The sequence below is a fragment of the Capricornis sumatraensis genome, chromosome 4 (genome assembly GCF_032405125.1).
Source record: "Capricornis sumatraensis isolate serow.1 chromosome 4, serow.2, whole genome shotgun sequence".
Taxonomy (NCBI): domain Eukaryota; kingdom Metazoa; phylum Chordata; class Mammalia; order Artiodactyla; family Bovidae; genus Capricornis; species Capricornis sumatraensis.
Window position 1 is genome coordinate 79,531,296 of NC_091072.1, and position 24,091 is coordinate 79,555,386.

General features: G+C 40.2%; 1 protein-coding gene across 1 annotated transcript in view; it reads right to left on the reverse strand.

Annotated features, from left to right (window-relative positions):
• The window catches only part of ANO6 (anoctamin 6), a 134,118-nt gene that overhangs the window by 56,426 nt on the left and 53,601 nt on the right, over positions 1-24,091 (reverse strand). The window contains exons 4-8 of the mRNA XM_068971442.1: positions 19,585-19,650; positions 18,514-18,801; positions 18,180-18,293; positions 15,040-15,155; positions 7,275-7,409 (exon numbers count right to left, since the gene is read on the reverse strand). Coding sequence (XP_068827543.1) covers positions 7,275-7,409; positions 15,040-15,155; positions 18,180-18,293; positions 18,514-18,801; positions 19,585-19,650 — 719 coding nt within the window. The remainder of the gene's footprint in view (positions 1-7,274; positions 7,410-15,039; positions 15,156-18,179; positions 18,294-18,513; positions 18,802-19,584; positions 19,651-24,091) is intronic.

The window sequence follows — 24,091 nt, forward strand, 5'->3', positions numbered from 1 at the left end:
AGGTTCCTCTGCAGAATGAACTGGATGAAGAAAAAGTCAGCTAACTTAATATTAGGTCTATTGAGATTATCTCGTCTGAGAATCACAAAGAATAAGGAATGAAAAAGATGAATGTAGCCTCAGAGATGAGTGGGGCACCATCAAAAATACACATAATAGGAGAGCCAGAAGGAATGAAAGAAAGAAAGAGGCAGAAAGAATATGTGAAGAAATAATGGCTGAAGAACTTGATGAAAGCGTTAATTTGTACATCCAAGAAGTTCAACAGGCTCAAAGTAGAATAAACTTAGAGAAATCCAAACATAAGCACATCAGACTCAGTGTATCAAAAGTCAAGAACAAAGACAGAATTCTGAAAGTCGAAAGAGAAGTCATTCACATATACAAAGACTTTTCAGTAAGATAAGCAGTTAATTTCTAATCAGAAACCATGGAAACCAGAAAGCAGTTGCATCATACTGTCAAAATGCTAAAAAGGAAAAGATTGTCAACCAAGTGTTCTATATGCTGCAAAACTATTCTTCAAAAAACAGAGGAGAAATGATGACACTCCTACAAAAATAAAATCTGAAAGACTCCTTTGCTAGCAGACCTGCCCTACAAGAAATACTAAGAATCCTTCAGGCTTAAATGAAAGTACAGTAGGCAGTAAGTCAAACTCACTTGAAAAACTAAAGATCACTGGTAGAGGTAACTACATAGGTTAAAAAACATAGATAATATATATAAATACATTTTTACATAATATATATTCATATATATTAAGCACAACAAGGTGCAGGTACCCAAATAACACAATCAGCTATATATTACTATATTGTAATAGGTTTATAATACTTTCACACAAATAAGACATAAAAAACAAACACAAAAATAAAATGAAACATTTTTAATCTTACAGTAGTATAGTACAACAGGGGCTGGCATCGAGTAAGGATATAAAAATACTGTACTACTGTACTTACTGTACTCTATACAGTACTGTAAAGTACACAAAAGCACCACCATTTCTAGACAATGCATGCATGTGACAATGTATCCCAGACATGTTAACTAACTTACATGACTGGATATGCAAATGCACGTTTGCATCTTTGAAAGCTCCCAATTTGAATGTTCCTATGTAGGGGACTTACTGTAGTAAAATGACAGATGTAACTCCAATGTAATGCCAACTTAATCAGAAAGTGAAGTGAAGTGAAGTGAAAGTCACTCAGCTGTGTCTGACTCTTTGCGACCCCATGGACTATACAGTCCATGGAATTCTCCAGGCCAGAATACTAGAATGCCTTTCCCTTCTCCAGGGGATCTTCCCAACCCAGGGATCAAACCCAGCATCTCCCACATTGTGGGCAGATTTTTTACCAGCTGAGCCACAAGGGAAGCCCTAATCAGAAAGTACTTTAACGTAAATAAATTAAATATTCCAATCAAAAGACAAAAGGCAGAAATAAATGGAATACAGAATAGATAAGCAACAGAGAAAAATCAACAGTTGGTTCTTTGAAAAGATCAATAAAACTGACAACTTTTTAGCTAGTCTATTCAAGAAAAAAAGAAAGAAGATTTAAATTCCTAAAATCAGAAATGAAAAGAGGAACATTACTACTGACATTACAAAAATAAAGACGGAATATAGGGGATTACTGTCAATAATTATATGCCAACATATGGAATAACCTAGGTGAAATGGATAAGTTCCTAGAAAAACATAAATGATTGAACTTGACTCAAGAAGAAATAGAAAACCTGAATAGATCTACAATGAGTTAAGAGACTGAATTAATAATCAAAGAAATGTCAAGGCCAATATAGCTTAACTGGTGAATTCTATCAGCCACTGAAAGAAATCTGATACCAATGCGTCACCAACTCTTCTAAAAATAAAGAGGTAGAAACATATCTCAATTTATTCCATGAAACCAGTATTACACCAATACCAAAACCAGACAAAGGCATCACTAAAAGACTACAGACTACTATTTCTTATGAATATAAATGCAAAAATCTTTGACAAAATATTAGCAAATCAAATCCAGTAAATCAAATCAAGTGGGATGTATCCAGGAATGCAAGGATTGTTCAACAAACAAAAACCAATTTATATAATATGCCATACTGATAGAATAATGGATCAAAAACAATGAACAGAAGAGAATGTCCTCCGCTTGATAAGGGGAAAAAAACACACATAGCAAAGATTATACTTAATGTGAAACTCTGAACAGATTCCTCCCAAGTTCAACATTGACACAACTGAAGTGACTTAGCAGCAGCAGAGGTTCTAGTCAGGGCAATCAGATAAGGAAAATAAATTAAAAATCTCCAGATTAGAAAGAAATAAGGAAAATCATTTCTATTCCAGATGACATGATATTGCACATTAAAACCAAAGAAATTTACCAAAAATCTGCTAGAATTAATTAGTCAGTTCATCGAGGTTATAAGACAAATCAATATAGTAAAAGTAACTATATTTCTATACATTAATGAATAATCTAAAAATAAAATGAAGGAAATAATTTCATTTACAGTAGCATCAAATAATAAAATACTTAAGATTAGAGAAAAATGTGAAATATATATACTGAAAAATACAAAATATTGATAGAAATTAAAGATGACCTAAATAAATGGAAAGCTATTGTGTGTTCGTGAATTAGAGGCCTTAATATTGTTAAGATGGTAATAGCTCTCAAAGTGACCTACAGATTCAATGCAATTTTGGCTTTTTTTCAGAAATGAGAAAGCTGATTCTAAAATTATAGAAATGCAAGATACCCAGAAAAATCAAAGCAATCGTGAACTTAGTAAAAAGCTATAACAATCAATAGAGTGTGGGACTTGCATGAAGGACAGACATATGTATTGACAGAAAAGAGCTGACAGTCCCTAATAAACTCTTATGTTTATGGCCAATTATTTTTGCACTTTATTAATACTTCATACTAGTAATTAGTAATTAATACTTTGGCCACCTGATGTGAATAGCTGACTCATTAGAAAAGACTCTGATGCTGGAAAGATTGCAGGCAAAAGGAGAAGAGGGAAGCAGAGGATGAGACAGATAGACAGCATCACTGACTCAATGGACATGAGTTTGAGCAAACTCTGGGGGATAGCGGAGGATAAGGAAGCCTGGTGTGTTGCAGTTCATGGGGTTGCAAAGAGTCGGACATGACTTAATGACTGAATGACAATAACAATTTTTGACAAGGGTGCTAATGGGAAAGATTATGTTTACAAAAATGGTGCTGGAACACTAGAATACACACCTGCCAAGAAAGAAAGTTGAATCTTTATTTTATACTGTTTACAAAAATGAAATCATAGACCTAAAACTAAAAAAAAAAAAAAACTTTTAGAAGATAAACACTGAGAAAATCTTCATGCTTTGGCTTACCAATGCTTTTTTTTCGGATATTACAGTAAAAGTACAAACAACAAAAGAAAAATCTCAGTAAACTGTACTTCATTAAAATGAAAAGCTTTTGTGTTTCAAAGGACAACATCAAGAAAGTGAAAAAGTCCATGGAATACAAGAAAATATTTGATAAGGGGATTTTATCATAGTAGCTCAGTTGGTAAAGAATCCACTTGCAACTCAGGAGGCCCTAGTTCAATTCCTGGGTGGGGAAGATCCCCTGGAGAAGGGAATAGGCTACCCACTCCAGTATTCTTGGGCTTCTCTTGTGGCTCAGCTGGTAAAGAACCCACTCGCAATGCGGGAGACCTGGGTTTGATCCCTGGGTTGGGAAGATGCCCTGGAGAAGGGAAAGGCTGACCACTCTAGTATTCTGGCCTGGAGAATTCCATGGACTGTATAGTCCATGGGGTCTCAAAGAGTTGGATGTGACTTTCACTTTCACTTTTTTATCACAAAATATATAAAGAATACTTAAAACTCAACAGTTGTACTGAACACTTGTAAGAGATACAAGTGGCAAAATAAGCACATGAAGAGATGCTCAACATCACTGGGAATTAGGGAAATACAAATCAAAGCCGATAATGACATACCATTTCATACCCATTAGAATGATACACACACACACACATTTACTTGTTTGCTTATTTATTCAAAATTCAGCAATAACAAGTGTTGATGAAGATGTGGAGAAATCAGAATACTCATTTATAGCTACTGGGAAAGTAAAATGGTGCAGTCACAAAAAAAAATGTTTCGCAGGTCCTCAAAATGTTAAATCTAGAGTTATCATAAATCCTAGCAATTCCATTTTTTTATATATTCTCAAAAGAATTGAGAAAATATATTCACACAAAACTTGTACATACTTGTCATAGCTATTTATCATAGCCAAGAAATGGAAACAACCCAAACTTCAGTTGATGGTTGGATAGACAATGTGGTATATCCACACAATGGCATATTAAAGTAAAGTGAAGTCGCTCAGTCGTGTCCGACTCTTACTGACCCCATGGACTGTAGCCTGCCAGGCTCCTCTGTCCATGGGGCTTTCCAGGCAAGAATACTGGAGTGGGTTACCATTTCCTTCTCCACAATGGCGTATTATTTGACCACAAAAGGGAACAGAGTACTGATTCATGCTATACCACGAATGAATCTTGAGAACACTGTGTTCATGCATGCAAAGCTGCTTCAGTTCAGTTCAGTTCAGTCGCTCAGTCATGTCCGACTCTTTGCGACCCCATGAATTGCAGCACGCCAGGCCTCCCTGTCCATCACCAACTCCCGGAGTTCACTCAAACTCACGTCCATCGAGTCGGTGATGCCATCCAGCCATCTCCTCCTCTGTTGTCCCTTGCTCCTCCTGCCCCCAATCCCTCCCAGCATCAGAGTCTTTTCCAATGAGTCAACTCTGCTTCAGTAGTGTCCAATTCTTTGAGACACTATGAACTGTAGCTGGCCAGGCTCCTCTGTTCATGAGATTCTCCAAGCAAGAATATTGGAGAGAGTTGCCATGCCCTCCTTCTGAGGATCTTCCTGAACTAGGGATCGAACTCACATCTCTTACGTCTCCAGCACTGGCAGGTGGGTTCCTTACCACTAGCACCATCTGGGAAGCCCCCTTTGAAAACATGCTAAGTGAAAGATGACAAAGATGGCACCACATACTGCACACACGGTATGGTTCACTTATAATGAAATGTCCATAATAGGCAAATATGTAGAGACAGAAAGCAGATTAGTAATTGCCAGTGGCCAAGGGAAATAGAAGTTAGGGAATGACTTCTAAAGGATACTGGTTCCTTATGGGGTGATGAAAACGTTCTAAAATTAGATAGTGGTGAGGGTTACAGAACTCTGTGGAAGTACGTCAAACCACAAATTGTACACTTTCAAAGGCTGTCTTTTATGGTATATGAATTATATCTCAAAAAAGTTGATATTTTAAAGTGTGTATAAGCTTTAAATAGGCCTTTTATGGAAGAGAAAATACCTACAGTATCTTCCACTTATGCACAGATATTTTTAAAAGCACACAAAATTATATTTTATAGCAGAACAAGTACATATGAAAAAGAACATACAGTGTACGTTAAAAATAAAAATTTAGTATAGTTGTTATTTCCAAAGTGGGAAGTGAGGGGATGCAATTGAGCAAAGAACTTCCTGAGTAACAGTTATGTTTTCTTCTTAAACTGGGTAATGGATCATTCTTCCTTACATCTTAAATCCATCTTCTAATCTTATCTATCTTCTATTCTTGTGAATCTACTCAATTCATAATAAAATTAACTGTAAACACATATAGGAAGTATGTGGAGGGACTGTATGGTGACTTTTTATAAAACAAATTATGAGAACCATCACCATGCAAGAACCATATAAAAATGCCAATTTTTCACTCTGAAAGCATATTTTTGAGATACCTTTTTTTGGTTGGAACAATATACAAAACAATGGAGAAGCCAAAGACAAAATTAGGGAAAAAAAATATAAACATTCAGCCTTTAGCCCTAAACTCTTTTTCAGTGAAGAGAGGCAAGTACTTCAAGGACCATCTGCAGCTTTCAAGCTAACAGCCATAATGGGCACAAACACTCAGAATCCTTTGTTAAACAGAATGAATAATTACGCCTATACATCAGAACTGCCATGTACACTTCCTGCCTCTGGAGTCAGGCTCATCTGCTGCAGGCTAGAAAAATTTGGTCATCAGCTTGTCACTGTTGCCCAGAAATTCTGATCTGGCTGTCACACCTGGATAGAGGCCAAATGAACAAGAGAAAAGCCCTGGTTCAGTGCCGCACCCCTTCTGGAGGTTGAGGTCACCAAAAGCAAAGGATCAGTAACACACTTCAGATCAGAGATGGTAAAGTCAGTGTTTTGGGACTCATGTATTTCCCTTCACACAGTGTAGCTGGTATTTTAATTTCAACATCAAGCACAAACTCATTCTTTATTACTTTTTTAGCCCTCTAACACTGTGGATTTTTTTTTTTTAAGTAAAACAAACAAAAAGTATCATTTACTTGAGTTTTATGATATATACTTAATATATATAACAAAGGCATAGACTTCCCTGTGGTTCAGTGGTTAAGAATCTGGCCGCCAATGCAAGGGACATGGGTTGCATCCCTGGTCAGGGGAGATTCCACATGCCAAGGGGCAACAAAGCCCATGCGCCACAACTAATGAAGTTTCCATACCCTAGAGTCCGTGTTCCATGACAAGAGAAGCCAAAGCAATGAGAAGCCTCCATTTGCTGCAATTAGAGAATAGCTTCCACTTGCTGCAATTAGAGAATAGCTTCCACTTGCTGCAATTAGAGAATAGCCTCCACTTGCTGCAATTAGAGAAAGCCCACATGCAGCAACGAAGACCCAGTGCAGCCAAAAACAAATAAATTTAATAAATTTATAAGAAAAAAGTAATTTCTAAAAAACATAGAAACATTGGTTCTGCCAGTTTTGCCATTGAAACCCTGATGCAATCAGAGCTGCTCTAGGTTCACATCTGTAGGGCTGAATGAAGCATTCCTCAGGGGGCCAAAAGTTCAAAGATGTTCCATTCTTCAAACCTCCTTTCTTTTTCAAAGTATTGCCTTAAAATACTGGAGTGTTTCCTAAGGGTAACAGTCTTGTCAGAGGCTGGGCTGCATTACCTAAGAAAAAATTTCTTTTTCCATTTCACTTAGTTATTATGCTTATGACAAAAGAGATGAATCATCCGAAGCAGTAAGTGTTCTGTAATGAGTCTTCTTTTACTAAAACAGTCTAAGACCCGGAAAATAATCTTGTGTCTAAGCAGCTTTTCAGCACGGTAACAAGGAATAGGGAGAGGTTACCTCCATGTACAGTTATTCTGAGTGAAATATCCATAGAGAAAGCAAGCCACTCCCACGATGGCTGCCAGGAGAAGCATCTGAGTGTAATAGCCCAGCCAGGCAAAATAGATCCCGATCTTCTCTCCATAATATTTCCTGAAGGAAGACAGAAGTTATTTTCAGAGGAGACATATGATCAGTCTGCAGCTTTATCCTCATATTAATTTCTGATTATAAATAAAGGGGGCTTTAAACTTAAACCTCTGACTCAATGCACATTTAAAAACATATCCATTTTCATCGCAGGCCCCCAGTTCTACTGTGAAATAAGACGTAGTTTACATATTACAGAAGTATTGACCACTGGTTAACCTGCTGCAGCCAAGTAAACTAGAATAACACCAAGAGGGGAAATTGCTGAATATGGAGCAGATAGAGGATATTATCATCACTCTTCATAAAGACTGGCAGATCTGGTAAGTTTCCCCAAAGATTATTCTTGACATTTATGAAAAGAATGAACATGACCCATTTGTTCAATTACCTGTTTTTGCTTTATTTTGAGAACTTTCTTGGAGCACATGTAATGTAAAATCACAAATAATAAGAAAATGCCAATAATAATAATTATGAGCGGAATGTCTCTCTAAACAAACTATTTATAAAACTCCTTTCGAGAATGGGAAAGGGCAGGATGGATATGACTGAATATTTACTGTCCTGTATTCTTTGTATGCGGGATTTCTATTTTTTCTGAGTTTTAAAAACTCTTCAATGTTTGTAAATTAATCTGGAGTAAATAGAAGAGAACAGGTAGTCAAAATAAAAAAAGAGGCAGGGCATGAAACAGGGCCAGATTGTTCCTGAAAGGGAGAGAAAGAGTTTAGGGATGAGGACCAAGCAGTAAGATGGCTGTTTAGGCAACTCTGGCATATACCTTTCCTTGGCTCACGTTTCACTTCTGGCTCAGTACAGCCTGTAGACTGGTACAGCCTGTAGGCTGCCTTAGCTCTGAGGCCTCTAGGAGACTTCTGGCTCAGTCTGACACTGAGCTGAGCTCGGTGGGTTTAGCCCAGTGGGGACTGAGCTCTGAGAGCAGCCTGGAGTCTGGAAGACTTCCCAGAGGAACATCCCTGAGCTGGACCAGCCCTCACAGGGTAGTTCTGAGACCAGCTCCCTGGTCAGAGGCCTGGGCGTGGGCTACACCCATGGGGAAAAGGAAGGGCTGAGACCGAGATGGAATCACGAGCTGGGGGGAATGCAGTGTGTCCATTCTCCTGTGACTGGGCTTTGTGGTCTGGCTCATGGGTGGCAGGCGAATGACAGCTCAGGAGATGGTGTCTGGGAGAGAAAAGCCTGGCAGTGGGTTTGGGACATTTTGGACTCTTGGCTGTTAGGCTCTTTGTAATACATTTCTATCAAACTTCTGCCCTGGAAATGCCACAGTTAAAATCGGAAACAATGCTAGAAGTTGCCCATTCCAACTGCCCAGTAGTAAAAACACCCTGCAAGAGGGCTGGTCACTCCACTTGGATATTTACGGTGACAGGGGGTTCAGTACTTCCCAAGGCACCTTTGTTACACTGCTTAGACAAGAAGCTGAGAAAGAATTTTTGAATCCTAAACAGAAAGCCTGTCTCCTGGTTCTTGTTGAAAGGCTGGGGAAAATGAGGATCCCTTCAAATGTAATATCCTCTGATCATTATCTTTCTCTGCCCCAAACATCCCAATTCTTAATACCAATTTTTAAAAATCCAGCTTTGGTTTTAAAAAAATCAAAGCTATAACTATACAGTCAATAAAGAGTCAGTTCTAGAACACTAGGTATAAAAAGAGGCCGCCCTCAAGAACCGCTCCCATTTCCTGGCGAGAAGTAACCACTTTCACTTCTTATAGCTGACTCTAGGAATATTTACCTCCGCTTCTGTAAATAATATACCTGTACTGTAGTTCACTGACCTCTCAGTTTTACATATCACCTCCTGATGCTTTACTTTGGAAGACTAGAATTAAGCTCTCTTTCAACCCCCGTCTCATCTATACACCCATAACTCCTTTCCTGCATCCTTTTGACATAGTTACAATATAATTTTGGTTAGAGTAATAGCCTTGCTTTGCATTATTAAGATACGATAAAGACTGTTCACAGCTGCATCAAATCATCTGCTGTGCTTACTTTTTCTTTTCTGGGAAATATTTTGTTTTCTCTGGAGTTAATAATTGTCTTGGTGGTTCACTGTTTCGTTTTCTGTGTCAGTTCAGTTCAGTCGCTCAGTCGTGTCCGACTCTTTGTGACCCCATGAATCACAGCACACCAGGCCTCCCTGTCCATCACCAACTCCCAGAGTTCACTCAGACTCATGTCCACCAAGTCAGTGATGCCATCCAGCCATCTCATCCTCTGTCGTCCCCTTCTCCTCCTGCCCCCAATCCCTTCCAGCATCAGAGTCTCTTCCAATGAGTCAACTCTTTGCATGAGGTGGCCAAAGTACTGGAGTTTCAGCTTTAGCATCATTCCTTCCAAAGAAATCCCAGGGCTGATCTCCTTCAGAATGGACTAGTTGGATCTCCTTGCAGTCCAAGGGACTCTCAAGAGTCTTCTCCAACACCACAGTTCAAAAGCATCAGTTCTTCGGTGCTCAGCCTTCTTCACAGTCCAACTCACATCCATACATGACCACTGGAAAAACCATAGCCTTGACTAGACGGACCTTAGTCGGCAAAGTAATGTCTCTGCTTTTGAATATACTATCTAGGTTGGTCATAACTTTTCTTCCAAGGAGTAAGCGTCTTTTAATTTCATGGCTGCAATCACCATCTGCAGTGATTCTGGAGCCCAGAAAAATAAAATCTGACAGTTTCCACTGTTTCCCCATCTATGTCCCAGGAAGTGATGGGACTGGATGCCATGATCTTTGTTTTCTGAATGTTGAGCTTTAAGCCAACTTTTTCACTCTCCTCTTTCTTTAGTTCCTCTTCCCTTGCTGCCATAAGGGTGGTGTCATCTGCATATTTGAGGTTATTGATATTTCTCTCGGCAATCTTGATTCTAGCTCGTGTTTCTTCCAGTACTTAGCAACAATTCAACCCCAGACTTCCCTTTCAGGTGTAACTTTCTCACTGCTTTCTGACACATGAGTCAGTCTATCAATTTCATCTCCTGGAATCAATCTCTTCAGTCTCTCTCCTGACACCTGAATTAATGACTTGCTAGGAGTCCTGCCAAGAGCTGTTACCTGGGCTCTCCATGTCCCTCTTTTAGGCTGGGAACCCCCATTTATTGAACCCATGTATTTTTCTTTCTGAGTGGAGTACCTCTGTACTTCCTCCATTACTTTGCACATTTAAATTATGAAAATTTCCTCACACCAAATGAAGAATTTGGCCATATATGGGACAGTGAGTTAAAAAAAAACAACTTCCTTGGCAATATGAAACTGTTGCTCTCTTTTATTGTACCTTCAAGCGTTGATGTTGAGAAATGCAAAGCTATTCTGAGTCTTGCTCCTTCATATGAAGCCTGGTTTTCTTTCTGGAAGCTTGCAGGACCTTCTGTCTGCTCCAGTGTTTGAGAGGCCACATTTCAGTGACCTGATGGCTCCCTGTCCATCCTCCAAGCTGGGTGCTCTGCATGCTCGTCCACACAGAGCCTCAGGGTGCTCAGTTCTTCAACAGTTCAGATACTTGTCTTGAAATATTTCTCTCATTCCCTCCTTACATTTTCTCTGGCCTTATTTTTAGCATTCCTATTATTTGTTCATTGTGCATCCTGGACTGATTTTTAAATTTTTATCTTTCCCCCTGTGTCTTCATATTTTGACTCCATGTTTGGTACAACTTCTTCAACATCATTTTTTAATACTGCTGTTCCCTCCTCCCCCCTGCCATTCTGCTCATTTTTAATTCCTAAGAGCTACATGTTACTCTCAGAATGATCCTTTCTTTACTTTTCTTTAAACTAGAACCCTGTTTTTGTATTGTGGATATCATGTATTCTCTTGGCACTCTGAGCGAGTGTTACAGGAAACTTGCTTTTTTTTTTTTTTCTGTGCAAGGTCTGTTTCTTCCAGGTGTTTTTTTTCCAGCTTGCTTGACTTGCTTTTTGGGAAAGAGTTCATTTTCCCTCTGCTAATCCCTGGGAACCAGAGAGGAAGGTTTAACATCCTGAGTGCTGAAGGGGTTACTAATGGGACGTGTCAACTACACACTGACACTTGCCGTTGGCACTTGCCATCTACCTGTACAAGGATTAAATCACGCAGCTGCTGATGTTCAACATCCCCTGAAAGGTGCTCGGGGTAAAGAGCAGAAATGAGGCACTCTGTGCTCTGAGGAAAACTGGCAGAACAGGTCTTCAGATAGTTAAATCTTTTCAGAAGGTGTTTTTATGAGCTCAATTCTTATATCTCCTCATATCTAGAAAACACTAAAATTCTTCAGTGCTTCAGTGAAGATGGTTTCTCATGACTAGCAGAAACCTTCTGCAAAAACAAAATATGTGCTTGATTGCATGTATCCCCCTTCATCAAAATCACATATATAGTGACCTCTCCCTCTGCCTCTCTGGAGCAGTTTCTCAGAGCTGAGATGCTGTCTCTGGGCTCATTTTGTCCCAAATAAAACTTAACCCACAACTCTCATGTTGTACATTTCTTTTTAAAGTTGACAGAAGCATCAAGGGGGACAGGTGGACCAGGGGCAGGGAATAGTTAATTGTATTTTCCTTAGCAAAAGATACTTAAAATCCTGGGGAAATTGTTTTCTTCATAGAACCCCAGCCCCCAAACAAAAACCCATAAAGAATGATTAAAAAGCCATCAAACCAATCACTCTGCCAACAGATGCTATAGGTTTAGTACAAAATGAAAATAATGGAAGAGAACCCTCATATAAATATCAGCTTCAAATACTGACATGTATATAAACATCCTTTTTCAAAATTTTATTCTACAGGGTATCTGAGTTAATGAGAGAAACTGTCTCTTTATGATTCTAATCCAACTAGTAAATAAAGGAAGAAATCATACTCTAGTACTTTGGCCACCTGATGTGAAGAGCTGACTCACTGGAAAAGACCCTGATGCTGGGAAAGATTGAGGGCAGGAAGAGAAGGGGGCGACAGGATGAGATGGTTGGAATCACGGACTCAATGGACATGAATCTGAGCAAACTCTGAGTGATAGTGCATAGGGAAGCCTGGCATGCTAAGGTCCATGGGGTTGGAAAGAGTCGGACACAACTTAATGACTGAGCAACAACAAATGGCCAAATAAATAAAATCCCTGAGGAAATGACGAATCTAGACAACGTTCATTAATGGCTGCTATCATCACAGAAAAGATAGACAACTGGACATTATATAACCACTGACAGAAATATGAAACTCACACAAGTGTTCTTGTGCAAAGTTCAATCTCAATCAGATCAAGCCTTTAGATGAAGATCAAATCACTTTGCTAAAGCAAATACACAGGACAGAGAAACAAGTAACACCTCAGGGGAGAATGAAATCAGCCAGATAGAAAACAGAGAAACAATTATGAGGAAAACAAGAAAGAAATTGGAAAATTGTAGATTAGCAGCTATTTGAGAGATGTTACTTGCAACATCTGGACCTTGTTTGGATACTGATTATAACCAAAAAACTGTTAAAAAATGTATTTTTGTGACAGGAAAACATGAATACTGATTATTTTACAACTTTAAACAAAAGGAGTATTCTGGTTATATTTAAAAGAAATCTTGTCATTCTATCAATGAAATGTTATGCTATTTGGAGTTTTCTTCAAAATGACCCAGTAGGAAGTAGAGAAAAAGCTGAAACAACGGTGACTATGAGTTTATGATGTTTGGAGATGGGTGACAGACATAGGCAAACTTGCCGTATTATTTATTTTCTCTACTCTTGTATATGTTTACGATTTCCCTTGTGCTCAGTCATGTCCGACTCGCTGTGGCCCCATGGACTGCAGCTTGCCAGGCAAGACATTTTCCAGGCAAGAATATTGGAGCGGGTTGCCACTTCCTACTCCCGGGGATCTTCCTGACCCAGGGTTCAAACCCATATCTCTTTCATCTCCCGCAGTGGTAGGTGTATTCTTTACCACTAACGCCACCTGGGAGGCCCAAAATTTCCCTTAATAAAACGTAAAACAAAATGAAAATTCTTCAGTGTTTTAAAATTCTCACTTTTAAGATTAAGAGGTTTTCCCCAAGGTCAGGTGGACAGGCAATGAGACATCATAGGAAGAACAGGCACAGGCTTCTGGGTCCACCTTGACCCTCTTCTCATCCCACATATCCAATCCATAACCATGTCCTGTCAACCTGACTCCCCAGACACATTCCATATTTGCCCCCAGGACTTCTCACCTGGTTTGTGCTAATAGCCTCTTACCAGCTTTCCCTGCTTCCTGCCTCCCCCATCACTTAGTTTCCACAGTATCTTTGCAAAATGTGAGATGAAATTACTTGAATGGTTAAAATATTGCAGCAGCTTTTCACTGCACTTGTCTACACTCCTTTCCACGTTCCCGATACCCTTCTAACCTTGTGTGTCATCTTTCTCTTTCCCCTTAGCACTGGTTTTCACTATTTCCTCAAGCTTAACAAGTGCTTTTGTGCCTTGAGGCCACTGTACCAGTGGCCTCTCTTCCTGATATGACTTTTTCCCAGATCCTTAAAATACTGGGCATTTTTTTTTTTTTTCGACTAGACAAATCTCAGCACACATGCTCACTTACTCAAAGATAACTTTCTTGACTCACTTTCCTCCCCACTTCCCAGTTCCTCTCCATCTCATCACTGTGTCATTTTCTTCATTTCACTCAGAAATGTTGTTTACTTATTTATGTCCTTAGTTGTTCTTGATCTATTTTTCTCCAACAGCTTTGCCCAAACAATGTAAGTTTCTGGAGAGCAGCTGACACTGGTGCTTTGAGAAGACGCATGCTGGACATTACGTTCACATACTGTTGGAAATGGTACCCAATAGAAGATGCAGGAAAACAGTGAAAACTGGCATCTCTTATCATGGCTCAGGTTGTAAAGAATCCACCTGCAACGCAGGAGACCCAGGTTCAATCTCTGGATCAGGAAGATCCCGTGGAGAAGGAAATGGCTACCCACTCCAGAATTCTTGCCTGGGAAATCCCATGGACGGAGGAGCCTGGCAGCCTACAGTCCATGGGGTCACAAGTCAGACACAATTTAGCAACTAAACCACCACCATCATACAATTTAAGCTAAATCTAACATTTACTCCTGTTTAATGAAGAATTAAACATTTCCTTCTCCAGGGGATCTTCCCAACCCAGGGATCGAACCCAGGTCTCCTGCATTCCAGGCAGACACTTTAACCTCTGAGCCACCAGGGAAGCTAATGAAGAATTTGGTGGGTCTTCGATCTCCAGTTGGGTAGTCTCATATGCCTTGGAATTTCCCAAGATAAGACTGACTTCGTTATTCATGGTAGACTCTAAATAGTTTGTGCAAATGAGATGATTCAGGATGTGGACTGGCCAGGCCAGAAAGACCAATCACATGATTGGAACCATGTGATACTGCAGGACCACTGGGAGAAAAAGGGGTTGGAGATTGAGCCATGTGAGCAGTGACTCAATCAATCATGCCTAGTAATGAGCCCCCAATAAAAATTCTGGGCAACAAAGCTCAGAGCTGCAGTGAGCTTTCCTGGTTGGCAATACTCTTAGAGGACTGTCACACTTAGAAACCACAAGGGCAACCCTGAGCCCTTCCCACTGGAGTGCTCACTACAACAACTCACCTGATAAGATCCAAGGGCTGCTTTTTGTATATGCTTCGAGGATGAGCCCATTCCCTGTACAGAAGGTACCGCTCATTGGGGCAGCTGAGGTCCTCCGATGGGCTGCTGAAGTTGCACTGGGAAGAAGCAGCAAAGAAATGAGCATCACAATCGGTATGTGTTTGCGTTTGCGTGTTCTGTTGGCTAAATGCGGCCCTAACATGTCACAGTCATTTGTAAATAAGGGGTCTCATTTGCTGGAAGGAAATACCATGTAGTTCTTAGGAATTCTCAACTGGGAGTAATACTAATGCCTGGAGGGCCATTTGTGAATGTGGGTGGAAAGGAATGGTTGGATGTTACAATCCCAGGGACCACCGCTGGATACTCATGTACTATAAATGGACCAGCTCTAAATAAAGAAAACCTGGGCTGCTCAAGGGCTCAAACTCTCATGGCGGAGGAACGCCTGACAGCCCAGTCCCCTCCTTAGACACCCAGAGCAACCATCTGGTTAGTTACAGGGTCAGTTCGAAAATCCAGGCTTTTTTGTCCCTCAATTCAGCAGTTATTCTGTGAAAATACAGAATATAAACAACAAAAGAAGCCTGATGTGATGTTTATACATTTAGCTTATTCAAGAAACCAAACTTCCTGCCTCTGCTTAAATGCAATCTCTCTTCTTCCCACCTGACTCACCTTCCTTCCCTCATACTAGAACCAGAATCACCTGGCTCCACCACTTGCTAGTTGGATGACCTTCTGGAAGTCAGTTAGCCTCTCCATTCATCAATTTCCTCATCAATAAAATGGGGATAATAATACTACCCACCTCAAAGAGTTGTTAAGATGATCAATTCATCCACAGCAATGTTCAAAGTTCCTGGAGTATAATAACTACTGACAGATGTTATTATCAACCAGAAAATTATTAATATTAAAGCTTTAACATGAGTCCTGACCTCTACTTGCCTGCCTTCTAAATACCTCATGAGATCATCCCTTAGCCTGGACGTGGGACCAGTGCAATTACAGGAAGATTTAGTGGAAAAGAACTGGGCATGGACAGATGTCCAGTGAGTACTACAGAGCCTTGACATCCCATACTGATAATCACGACAGCTATTTGCAAGTGTACCCAAGTTCATATCACGCTCACTGCTAGTCTTGTCGGTGCACAAATATAAAACACAGGGACTGTCAGGTTGGACTGCTCTGTTGGGTCTTTTAGCCAGGAAACTCAGCATCTGCTTCCCCATCCAGCTCCCAGTTCTCTGTGCATGTGTATCAAGGAGCATGCATACTGTCCTAGTTTCTTACACAGTACATTTCAATACTGTCTTCATCCACAAATACATGTACTTCACAGTAGCAATTATCAATCAGTCTTTGCTTTGTTCGGCCTTTCAGTTCAGTTCAGTTGCTCACACATGTCTGACTCTTTGTGACCCCATGGACTGCAGCACGCCAGGCCTCCTCCATCACCAACACCCAATGTTTACTCAAACTCACGACCATTGAGTCAGTGATGCCATCCAACCATCTCATCCTCTGTCGCCCCCTTCTCCTCCTTCAATCTTTCCCAGCATCAGGGTCTTTACATCTTTTCCTGCCCTTTGCATTAGATGGCCAAAGTATTGAAGTTTCAGCTTCAGCATCAGTCCTCCCAATGGATATTCAGGACTGATTTCCTTTAGGATGGACTGGCTGGATCTCCTTGCTGTCCAAGGGACCCTCAAGAGTTTTCTCCAACACCACAGTTCAAAAGCATCAATTCTTCAGCACTCAGCTTTCTTTACAGTTCAACTCTCACATTCATACATGACTACTAGAAAAACCATAGCTTTGACCAGATGGACCTTTGTTGGCAAAGTAATGTCTGCTTTTTAATATGCTGTCTAGGTTGGTCATAACTTTTCTTCCAAGGAGTAAGCGTTTTTTAATTTCATGGCTGCAGTCATCATCTGAAGTGATTTTGGAGCCCCCCAAAATAAAGTCTGACACTGTTTCCACTGTTTCCCCATCTATGTCCCATGAAGTGATGGGACCAGATGCCATGATCTTCATTTTCTGAATGCTGAGCTTTAAGCCAACTTTTTCACTCTGCTCTTTCACTTTCATTAAGAGGTTCTTTAGTTCTTCCTCACTTTCTGCCATAAGGGTGGTGTCATCTGCATATGTGAGGTCATTGATATTTCTCCTGGCAATCTTGATTCTAGCCTGTGCTTCATCCAGTCCAGCATTACTCATGATGTACTCTTTGGCCTTAGAGACCCAGATAAACTGATAGCGAATATAACAAAGTAACAGAACAATATAAAACAGGATTTATTTATTTTAATGACAGAACTTTAAAACCTTAGGTAAAACATCCTTGGATTTATAGAATCATTAAGCTTCTACAGCACATTTTAAAATTTCCATTTCATGAGTGATCTTATCAGCTAGAGGAGTGCTCTTGAATTTGAGGAGTTGCTGTCATCTCAGTATGCCGTCCTTAAGAAATGTCAACACTCTGCTGTATTGCCATCCTGACAAGAACCCTGACAGATGCCTTTTTAGAAGCCCTGTGATATTCCAGGACACAGTTTGAAAATGGTTATTTCAGAGGAGAAAATGCCTGCCTGAATTACAGAAAATGATAAGTGAAATAATCTAACATATTTTTCTTACAAAGAACCAATACTTTTCCGGTTGATAATAATATGTCAGTAATTATGAAAACAGCTGACAGATATATAGTACTTATTATATGCCAAGAACTGTTCTAACATCCACGTGGATGAACTGATCCTCAGAACAACTCTATGAGATAGGTACTATTATTATCCCCATTTTGCTGATGAGGAAATTGATGAATAGAGAGGTTACGTGACTTTCACAAGATTCTCCAGCTAGGAAGGTGTTTGAGTTTGAGTCCACACATTAACTCTGGGAAATGCTGTCTATTCATTCGTTCACTCATTTTAACTAAGGGGTTTTCCCTCTGCCTGGGATTCAGCAGTAAAAATACAACATGATTCCTGCCCTAAATGAATTTACAATCTTGCAATATGTCCTCTTCATGTTACCAAGGAAGAAACAAGTTCAAGAAGATCAGCCTTTCCCTAACATTAGAATACATTTTAGATATTTTATTTCATTTTTGCCATTTGACTTACATCATGGAGAGGGAAAGCTGCTTTGTAGATTCCAGAGCTTACGAGTTTGTTAATTCCAAACTTTTTAACATTGTCCCTTACTTGGTACATTATCCGAGAAAGAATGAAGTAAACCTAAAAGAGATTCCAAAATAGAGTGTGCAGTTTATACAATGTAACTAGCCAATCATTGCTTATTATCCTAACAGGAATCTGTAGGTGTATTACTTTTCTTTCTTTCTTTTTTTTGGCAGCTTTTAAAACCCAAACCAAACCAACCAAATTAGACCACTAATTCTTCAACAGTAGGTTCTAAATCACCCCAAGACAGCAGCTAAATTGGGTTTAGACTTACAATGCGGCTTCTGGTGGCTGGATTGAAGAATGTGTCTCTGTCTTGAATGTAAAAGTCATTCATGCGGTTCTTCTCAAATGGGGCAGTGAAAAACTCTTGCTCTGGCTTGATGATACTTTCATCCACTTGGAGGAGTTTGGTAAACCAATTGAAATTATCAAAGGCTGAGGACCGGGTTTTCAGATCATTGGGTTTCAGAGGCAATTTGATGTGCATTATCTCTGCATAGGTACATAGCACCTCCCATGGGGCATGTACTTTTACAAATACGAGCTTGTCATCCACAAGCTATATTGAAAGAATAAGCATACAAACCAGGAAAGCAAATCAACTATTGATATTTTCACAAATTTAAAACAGATTATTCTTATGTTTCAGTTCTTTCATAAAATCACCAATATTTTAGATGAAGAAAAGCAAATGTGTTAATTATTAGTCCAAATTAGTAACTAAACATAAAAACACTATATTGTAGTATTATTGTAATGACAAGTTTTAAAATTCTTAAACCGAGCAGAAGGCTGTTTAATTTATTATATATCTGTTCAATGTCATTATGTGATCATTAAAAAGGATTTAAAAGAACTGTATTTATTAATATAGAAATGCATTCACTATATGATAAAGAGAGAAAAGCAAACTTTAAAACTGTGAAATGATAATTTCCTTTTAAGGGAAAAATATATATATTTCAGCAAAAGAAAATATTTAGAAGCACAAGATTATTTATGGATAAAGTACAGATGATTTTCAGTTTCACGATTCTTACATTTTCTAATTTTGGGGGGTAAACTATCATTTGTATTATATAAAAATCTTCAAAAAGGTTCTTGAATAAATACATTCATACATATCTTTATATTAGATTCTTTGGCTATTAAGAAAGATCCACAGTTTTTATCAGTAACAAACATATATTCTATAATGCAGATTCTGACTGACTCCTGCCCCAGCCTGCAGTTGAGGTGTGGCTGGGGTTACATGTTTCAAATGCCTTTCCAGCACTCCGAGTGACAGGCTAGTTCCCAGGAGCAACAGTCAGCTGACATCTGGAAAGGGTCTGACACTTACGGATCTGGTGGCTTCTAGCTGCAGACCATCACAGATGAGGTTGGATTCATATGCTTGTCTTTTTCTCTGCCAAAAGAAATTGGAAACGTGTTAGGCCTTCAGTTTTACCAAGGGGTGGCCGGCGGGCGGGGCGGGGGGGGGGGAGCTATGTGTTTTTTTAATTAAGAAAAAATAATCAAACCAATTTCAACTGAATGAAGAGACACATTTGCTCAAAACAGCACAGAAGCAACGGAGACGTGGGGGTTGAGATTCCTCAGAGGCAATGCTGAGGAGAATAACTGGATTCTCTTGGGACTCTGGAGGACCCTTGGTTGTCCTGTAGGTTTCTGGCCACTTGAGGTACATAAAAGTCTCCAGCTTTGGCACAATTTCAAAGACTTTTTTTGGCTTATGAGAGATTGTGTACGTAAGTGGAGTTTTTGGAGTTCCGCTCACCCACGGAATATACCAGAGTTACAGTCCAGATCTGACAGTCTAGATTCTTATAATTTTGTTTCTACATCAGACATTGAAATAGTTTGGTTTGGGATGTATATATTTCATCTTTGCATGCCTTGACCAATTTTAATAAAACAACACACAATTTTGGTAAAATGTAAGAAAGTTTTCTTTTGTAAGATTGAAATGTTAGTGAAGCTATAAAACAAACACCTAAATCTACAAAATGAGCTGATAATATATCTGACCATGTTAACGAGCCATTTATATGAACCACATGGTGAAACATATCTCAACTAAGATGTTAAAAACAGAGGAAGTAAAGGAAGAATATATTTCTGAAAAACAAAAACAAAACCACATAACATATAAACTAGAACTTCCACCTTTAGTAATCACAGGAGATGAACTCGACCAATTCTCCCACTGAAGACAACTAAAAATGCTGCATTAAAATCAGTTTTTAGCTTCAGCAGTTAACAGGATAGAGAGGAATTACTGGGCCAATGTTCTGTATCTAGTGGGTTGGGCAGTCAGGCCACTGTGCCCACGGAGCACGGGTCATGCTTTGCCCACTGTGGACGGGCAGAGAGGGAGCTCAGCTGCTGTGCCACACAGTGCCTGGAACATAGAAAGCACCTAATAAATGTAAAGTGGATGCTGCATGTAAAAAGGTCCGAGATGAACAAATACACCTGGCATTTGACTTAATGTGAGTGCCAGTGGAATCCCTAATATATTTTGTGGAAGTATGAGAAACAGAATATTGCTTTATTTTCATATATTTAATAAAATTATATAGTATTAATACTGTGCCAGACACTGTTCTAAGAGCTTTACAAATATAACACGTTTGTTACAACCTGAGCACAAAATAGTCACTCAGAGAAAACCAGCAAGTGCTATAAACAAATAAGCCAAACTTACGCCAAACTTACTGAGGAAAGTCCAGTGAGATGAGAGCTAGGGGGTGAGATGGGGGTGTGGAGGTACAGCTTTCCCATTGTTCCCAGCAGGCGGCTGCTCCCTCTGCCCGCCTCCCACCCCCTATCTTTGCAATGCACTTTGCTAGGATTTTCAGTCTTCTCTACTCCTCATTCACCATCTGCCCACTTCAATTGGGAAGGTGGTTCAGACCCACTCTGCTTGGTATCCAAGCAGTATTTCTTTACCTTAGACTCAAACCCTCATACTTCAAATCCTGCATGGCAGCCCAAGCATTGTTCCAGATGGAGTCTTTCTTTACTATTGTATAAAGGCATTTCTGATCTTTCCAGCCACACCTGACAAGACTACTCAGCAGGAGTACATGCCCAATACATGTTTGTTGAAAGAATACACTCAACAAACATTAATTTGTTCAACAAACATTTCCTGAGAGCACTCTTCAAAGTGACGAAGATTCAAAGAGGAATCTGAAAGGGTCTGCTGCAGAGGGTCTACAAACGCAGCATCCAGGGATGTAGGACTCTGTCCAATACAAAAGGACCGGGACACTCATTCATGGGTCTAAAGCACTGTAATGGACACTCGTCATTCTATATGGCCACTCAGCATTTCCACTCCCGCCAGAGCCCACATCCCCCACAGCAAGTAAAAACAGACACACCTATTCCTTGTCTCCCATGAGTCCAGCTGCCGGCAAGTGAGGAGCTGTTAAGCAGACCACTTAAGACTCTAATCAGAAGCTGGAGATGCAAAGAAGTCAGGCCAAGCAGAACTCCCCCTGGGGCAGCTGGGAGAGTGGGAGCCAGTAACAGCAGTGGCAGAGGTCTCAGCAGGAGCTTTCGGGGAGCACTGCTGGTCAGAAGTGACCAGAGGCAGTTCTGGACCCTGGGCAGCAACCTTGCTGTGAAATGGAATTTGGAGCACTGCCTCTGGCTGCCTCATTTCCAGGTTTTGTTTGTCCGAGTCTTCCAATGAATCTGTGAGCCCCCTAAAATTCTTTACTAATAGACTCTTTGTTTCTTTGTCTGCTTAAATTAGAGCTAATTTCTGTTACTTGCCAGCAAGAATTCTCATAGAGTAATAACCATGCACTAGGGAAAACCTGTTAGCTTAAAACCAAAATCACTGTGCAGTATAGGGAGGGGTGTTCTGTGCAGACCGGACACTCTGACTCTTTCTGGGGAGATGCCTCAACCTGAGGTTGTACAAACGGCGACCCAGCTTGTCCCACTAGAGGTCATAAGTAGAATTCAACTGTCTTCTGTCTCCTCAAGGAGTCAGGCAGCAATAATTTCAGTTAGGATGTGAAAGCTCAGACTCAAGGCTTTTAGCTCACATAGACAAATGTCCTTCTAGTTAGATGACTAGGTTGTCGTTCAGTCACTCAGCCGTATCCGACTCTTTGCGACCCCATGGACTGCAGCACTCCAGGCTTCCCTGTTCTTCACAATCTCCCAGAGTTTGCTCTGACTCATGTCCATTGAGTCAATGATGCCATCCAACCACCTCATCCTCTGTCGTCCCTTCTCCTGCTGCTCTCAATCTTTCCCAGCTTTTCCAGTGAGTCAGCTCTTCCCATCAGGTGGCTAAAGTATTGGAGCTTCAGCATCAGTCCTTCCAATGAATATTCAGGACTGATTTTCTTTAGGATTGACTGGTTTGATCTCCTTGCAGTCCAAGGGTTCTCAAGAGTCTTCTCCAGCAACACAGCTTCTAGAAGGCTAGGAGAATCAGTTAAAAGGGCAGCTTCTCACATGGCTTAATGGGTGTGTGAACAATGAAGAGATGGTAAAAAGAAACCAAATATCTGTGTTAACTGGTCTCATAAAATTCCACGGTTCCCATCAAAAGCATACCGTGATGCACAACTGTCTCCTTCCTGGCCCCCCTCCTCCACTGGGGAGTGGCTCCAAACTTTGAAGGTGCTCCTTGCATTTGACACTTCACTCTCGGACTCTTCAAGTGCTGTGGTCTCCTTCCTCAGACAAATGCAGCCACTCACAAAAGGTCCTGTGCATGCCGCCTCTCTTAGGAGGACACCATCTTTCTCCTGGGTATCAGCAGATCACGTCTTTTTCCTGTTTTTCCTGAGTTTGCTTTGGCAATACTTTCTCCTCTTTTCAGTTCTTTATCTTCATTGCTCTTATTCAGCAAACAAATAACTTAAATGTTTCCTTTCTTAAAGAATATGAAATCCTGCCTCAGGCCTAGCTGCTCTTTGGTTATCATTCCTGTCCCTAGGGATGTCTGTCTTTTAATCTTGCTATCCTTAGCACCTAGAATGGGCCTAATGTGGAAGAAAAAAGCAATAGATGTCTGACGGAAGAAGGAATGAGTGGATGGTGCGTGGATGGCTACCAGTTTTGTGGGAATTGACTGAGGAATGTAGTGTAGCAACGAGGCGCCTCTTTCCTGAGCTCCCCTTCCCCCACAGTGCTCCAAGAACTTTACTTATGGGCATAACAGGACATGATAGAGAAAGAGAGATATAGTTTAATTCTGGAACATGCTAGCAACAAATAGCTCCAGGGTACCCAGAGCAGGAAGACATCTCTTGATCCCCTGGGAGTCTAAATTACCAGATGACAAAAGGGGGCCACTTCAGAGAACCTGCAAAGAACTAGCCCCATGAGAGGGCAGTTGCATCATCACATGTAGCAAACACAAACTACTACTGCCTTAGCTATATCTGCTGGATCAGCCATGACCGTGACAAGCGGCATGATGCAAACTAGACATGGTTAGATTCCAAGTCAAAATTTAAATCCTGGTCCTGCCATTTGCTAGCTCTGTGACATTGGGCAAATAAACTCTGCAAGTATCTGTGGCTTCATCTCAAAGGTGGTGTAAGAAATAGCTTCATAAGTATAAAGTCCTCAGCATAAGGCCTGACACGTAATAAGCCCATAATAAGACATGTTAACCATTGTTATCATCTTTCTCTGTCTTCAAATATGCTCAGCCTCCTTTATTCCTTAGAAAAAATAAAAAAGTCCTCTCTACATGGTAAGCCTCAGAGGCTCACCTCTTTTATTTAATGTCAAACATCAGAACAAAAATAAGCAACCCTAATCATTTAGCTTCCACAATGTGCACCCAGTGACATCTTAATCCCTCC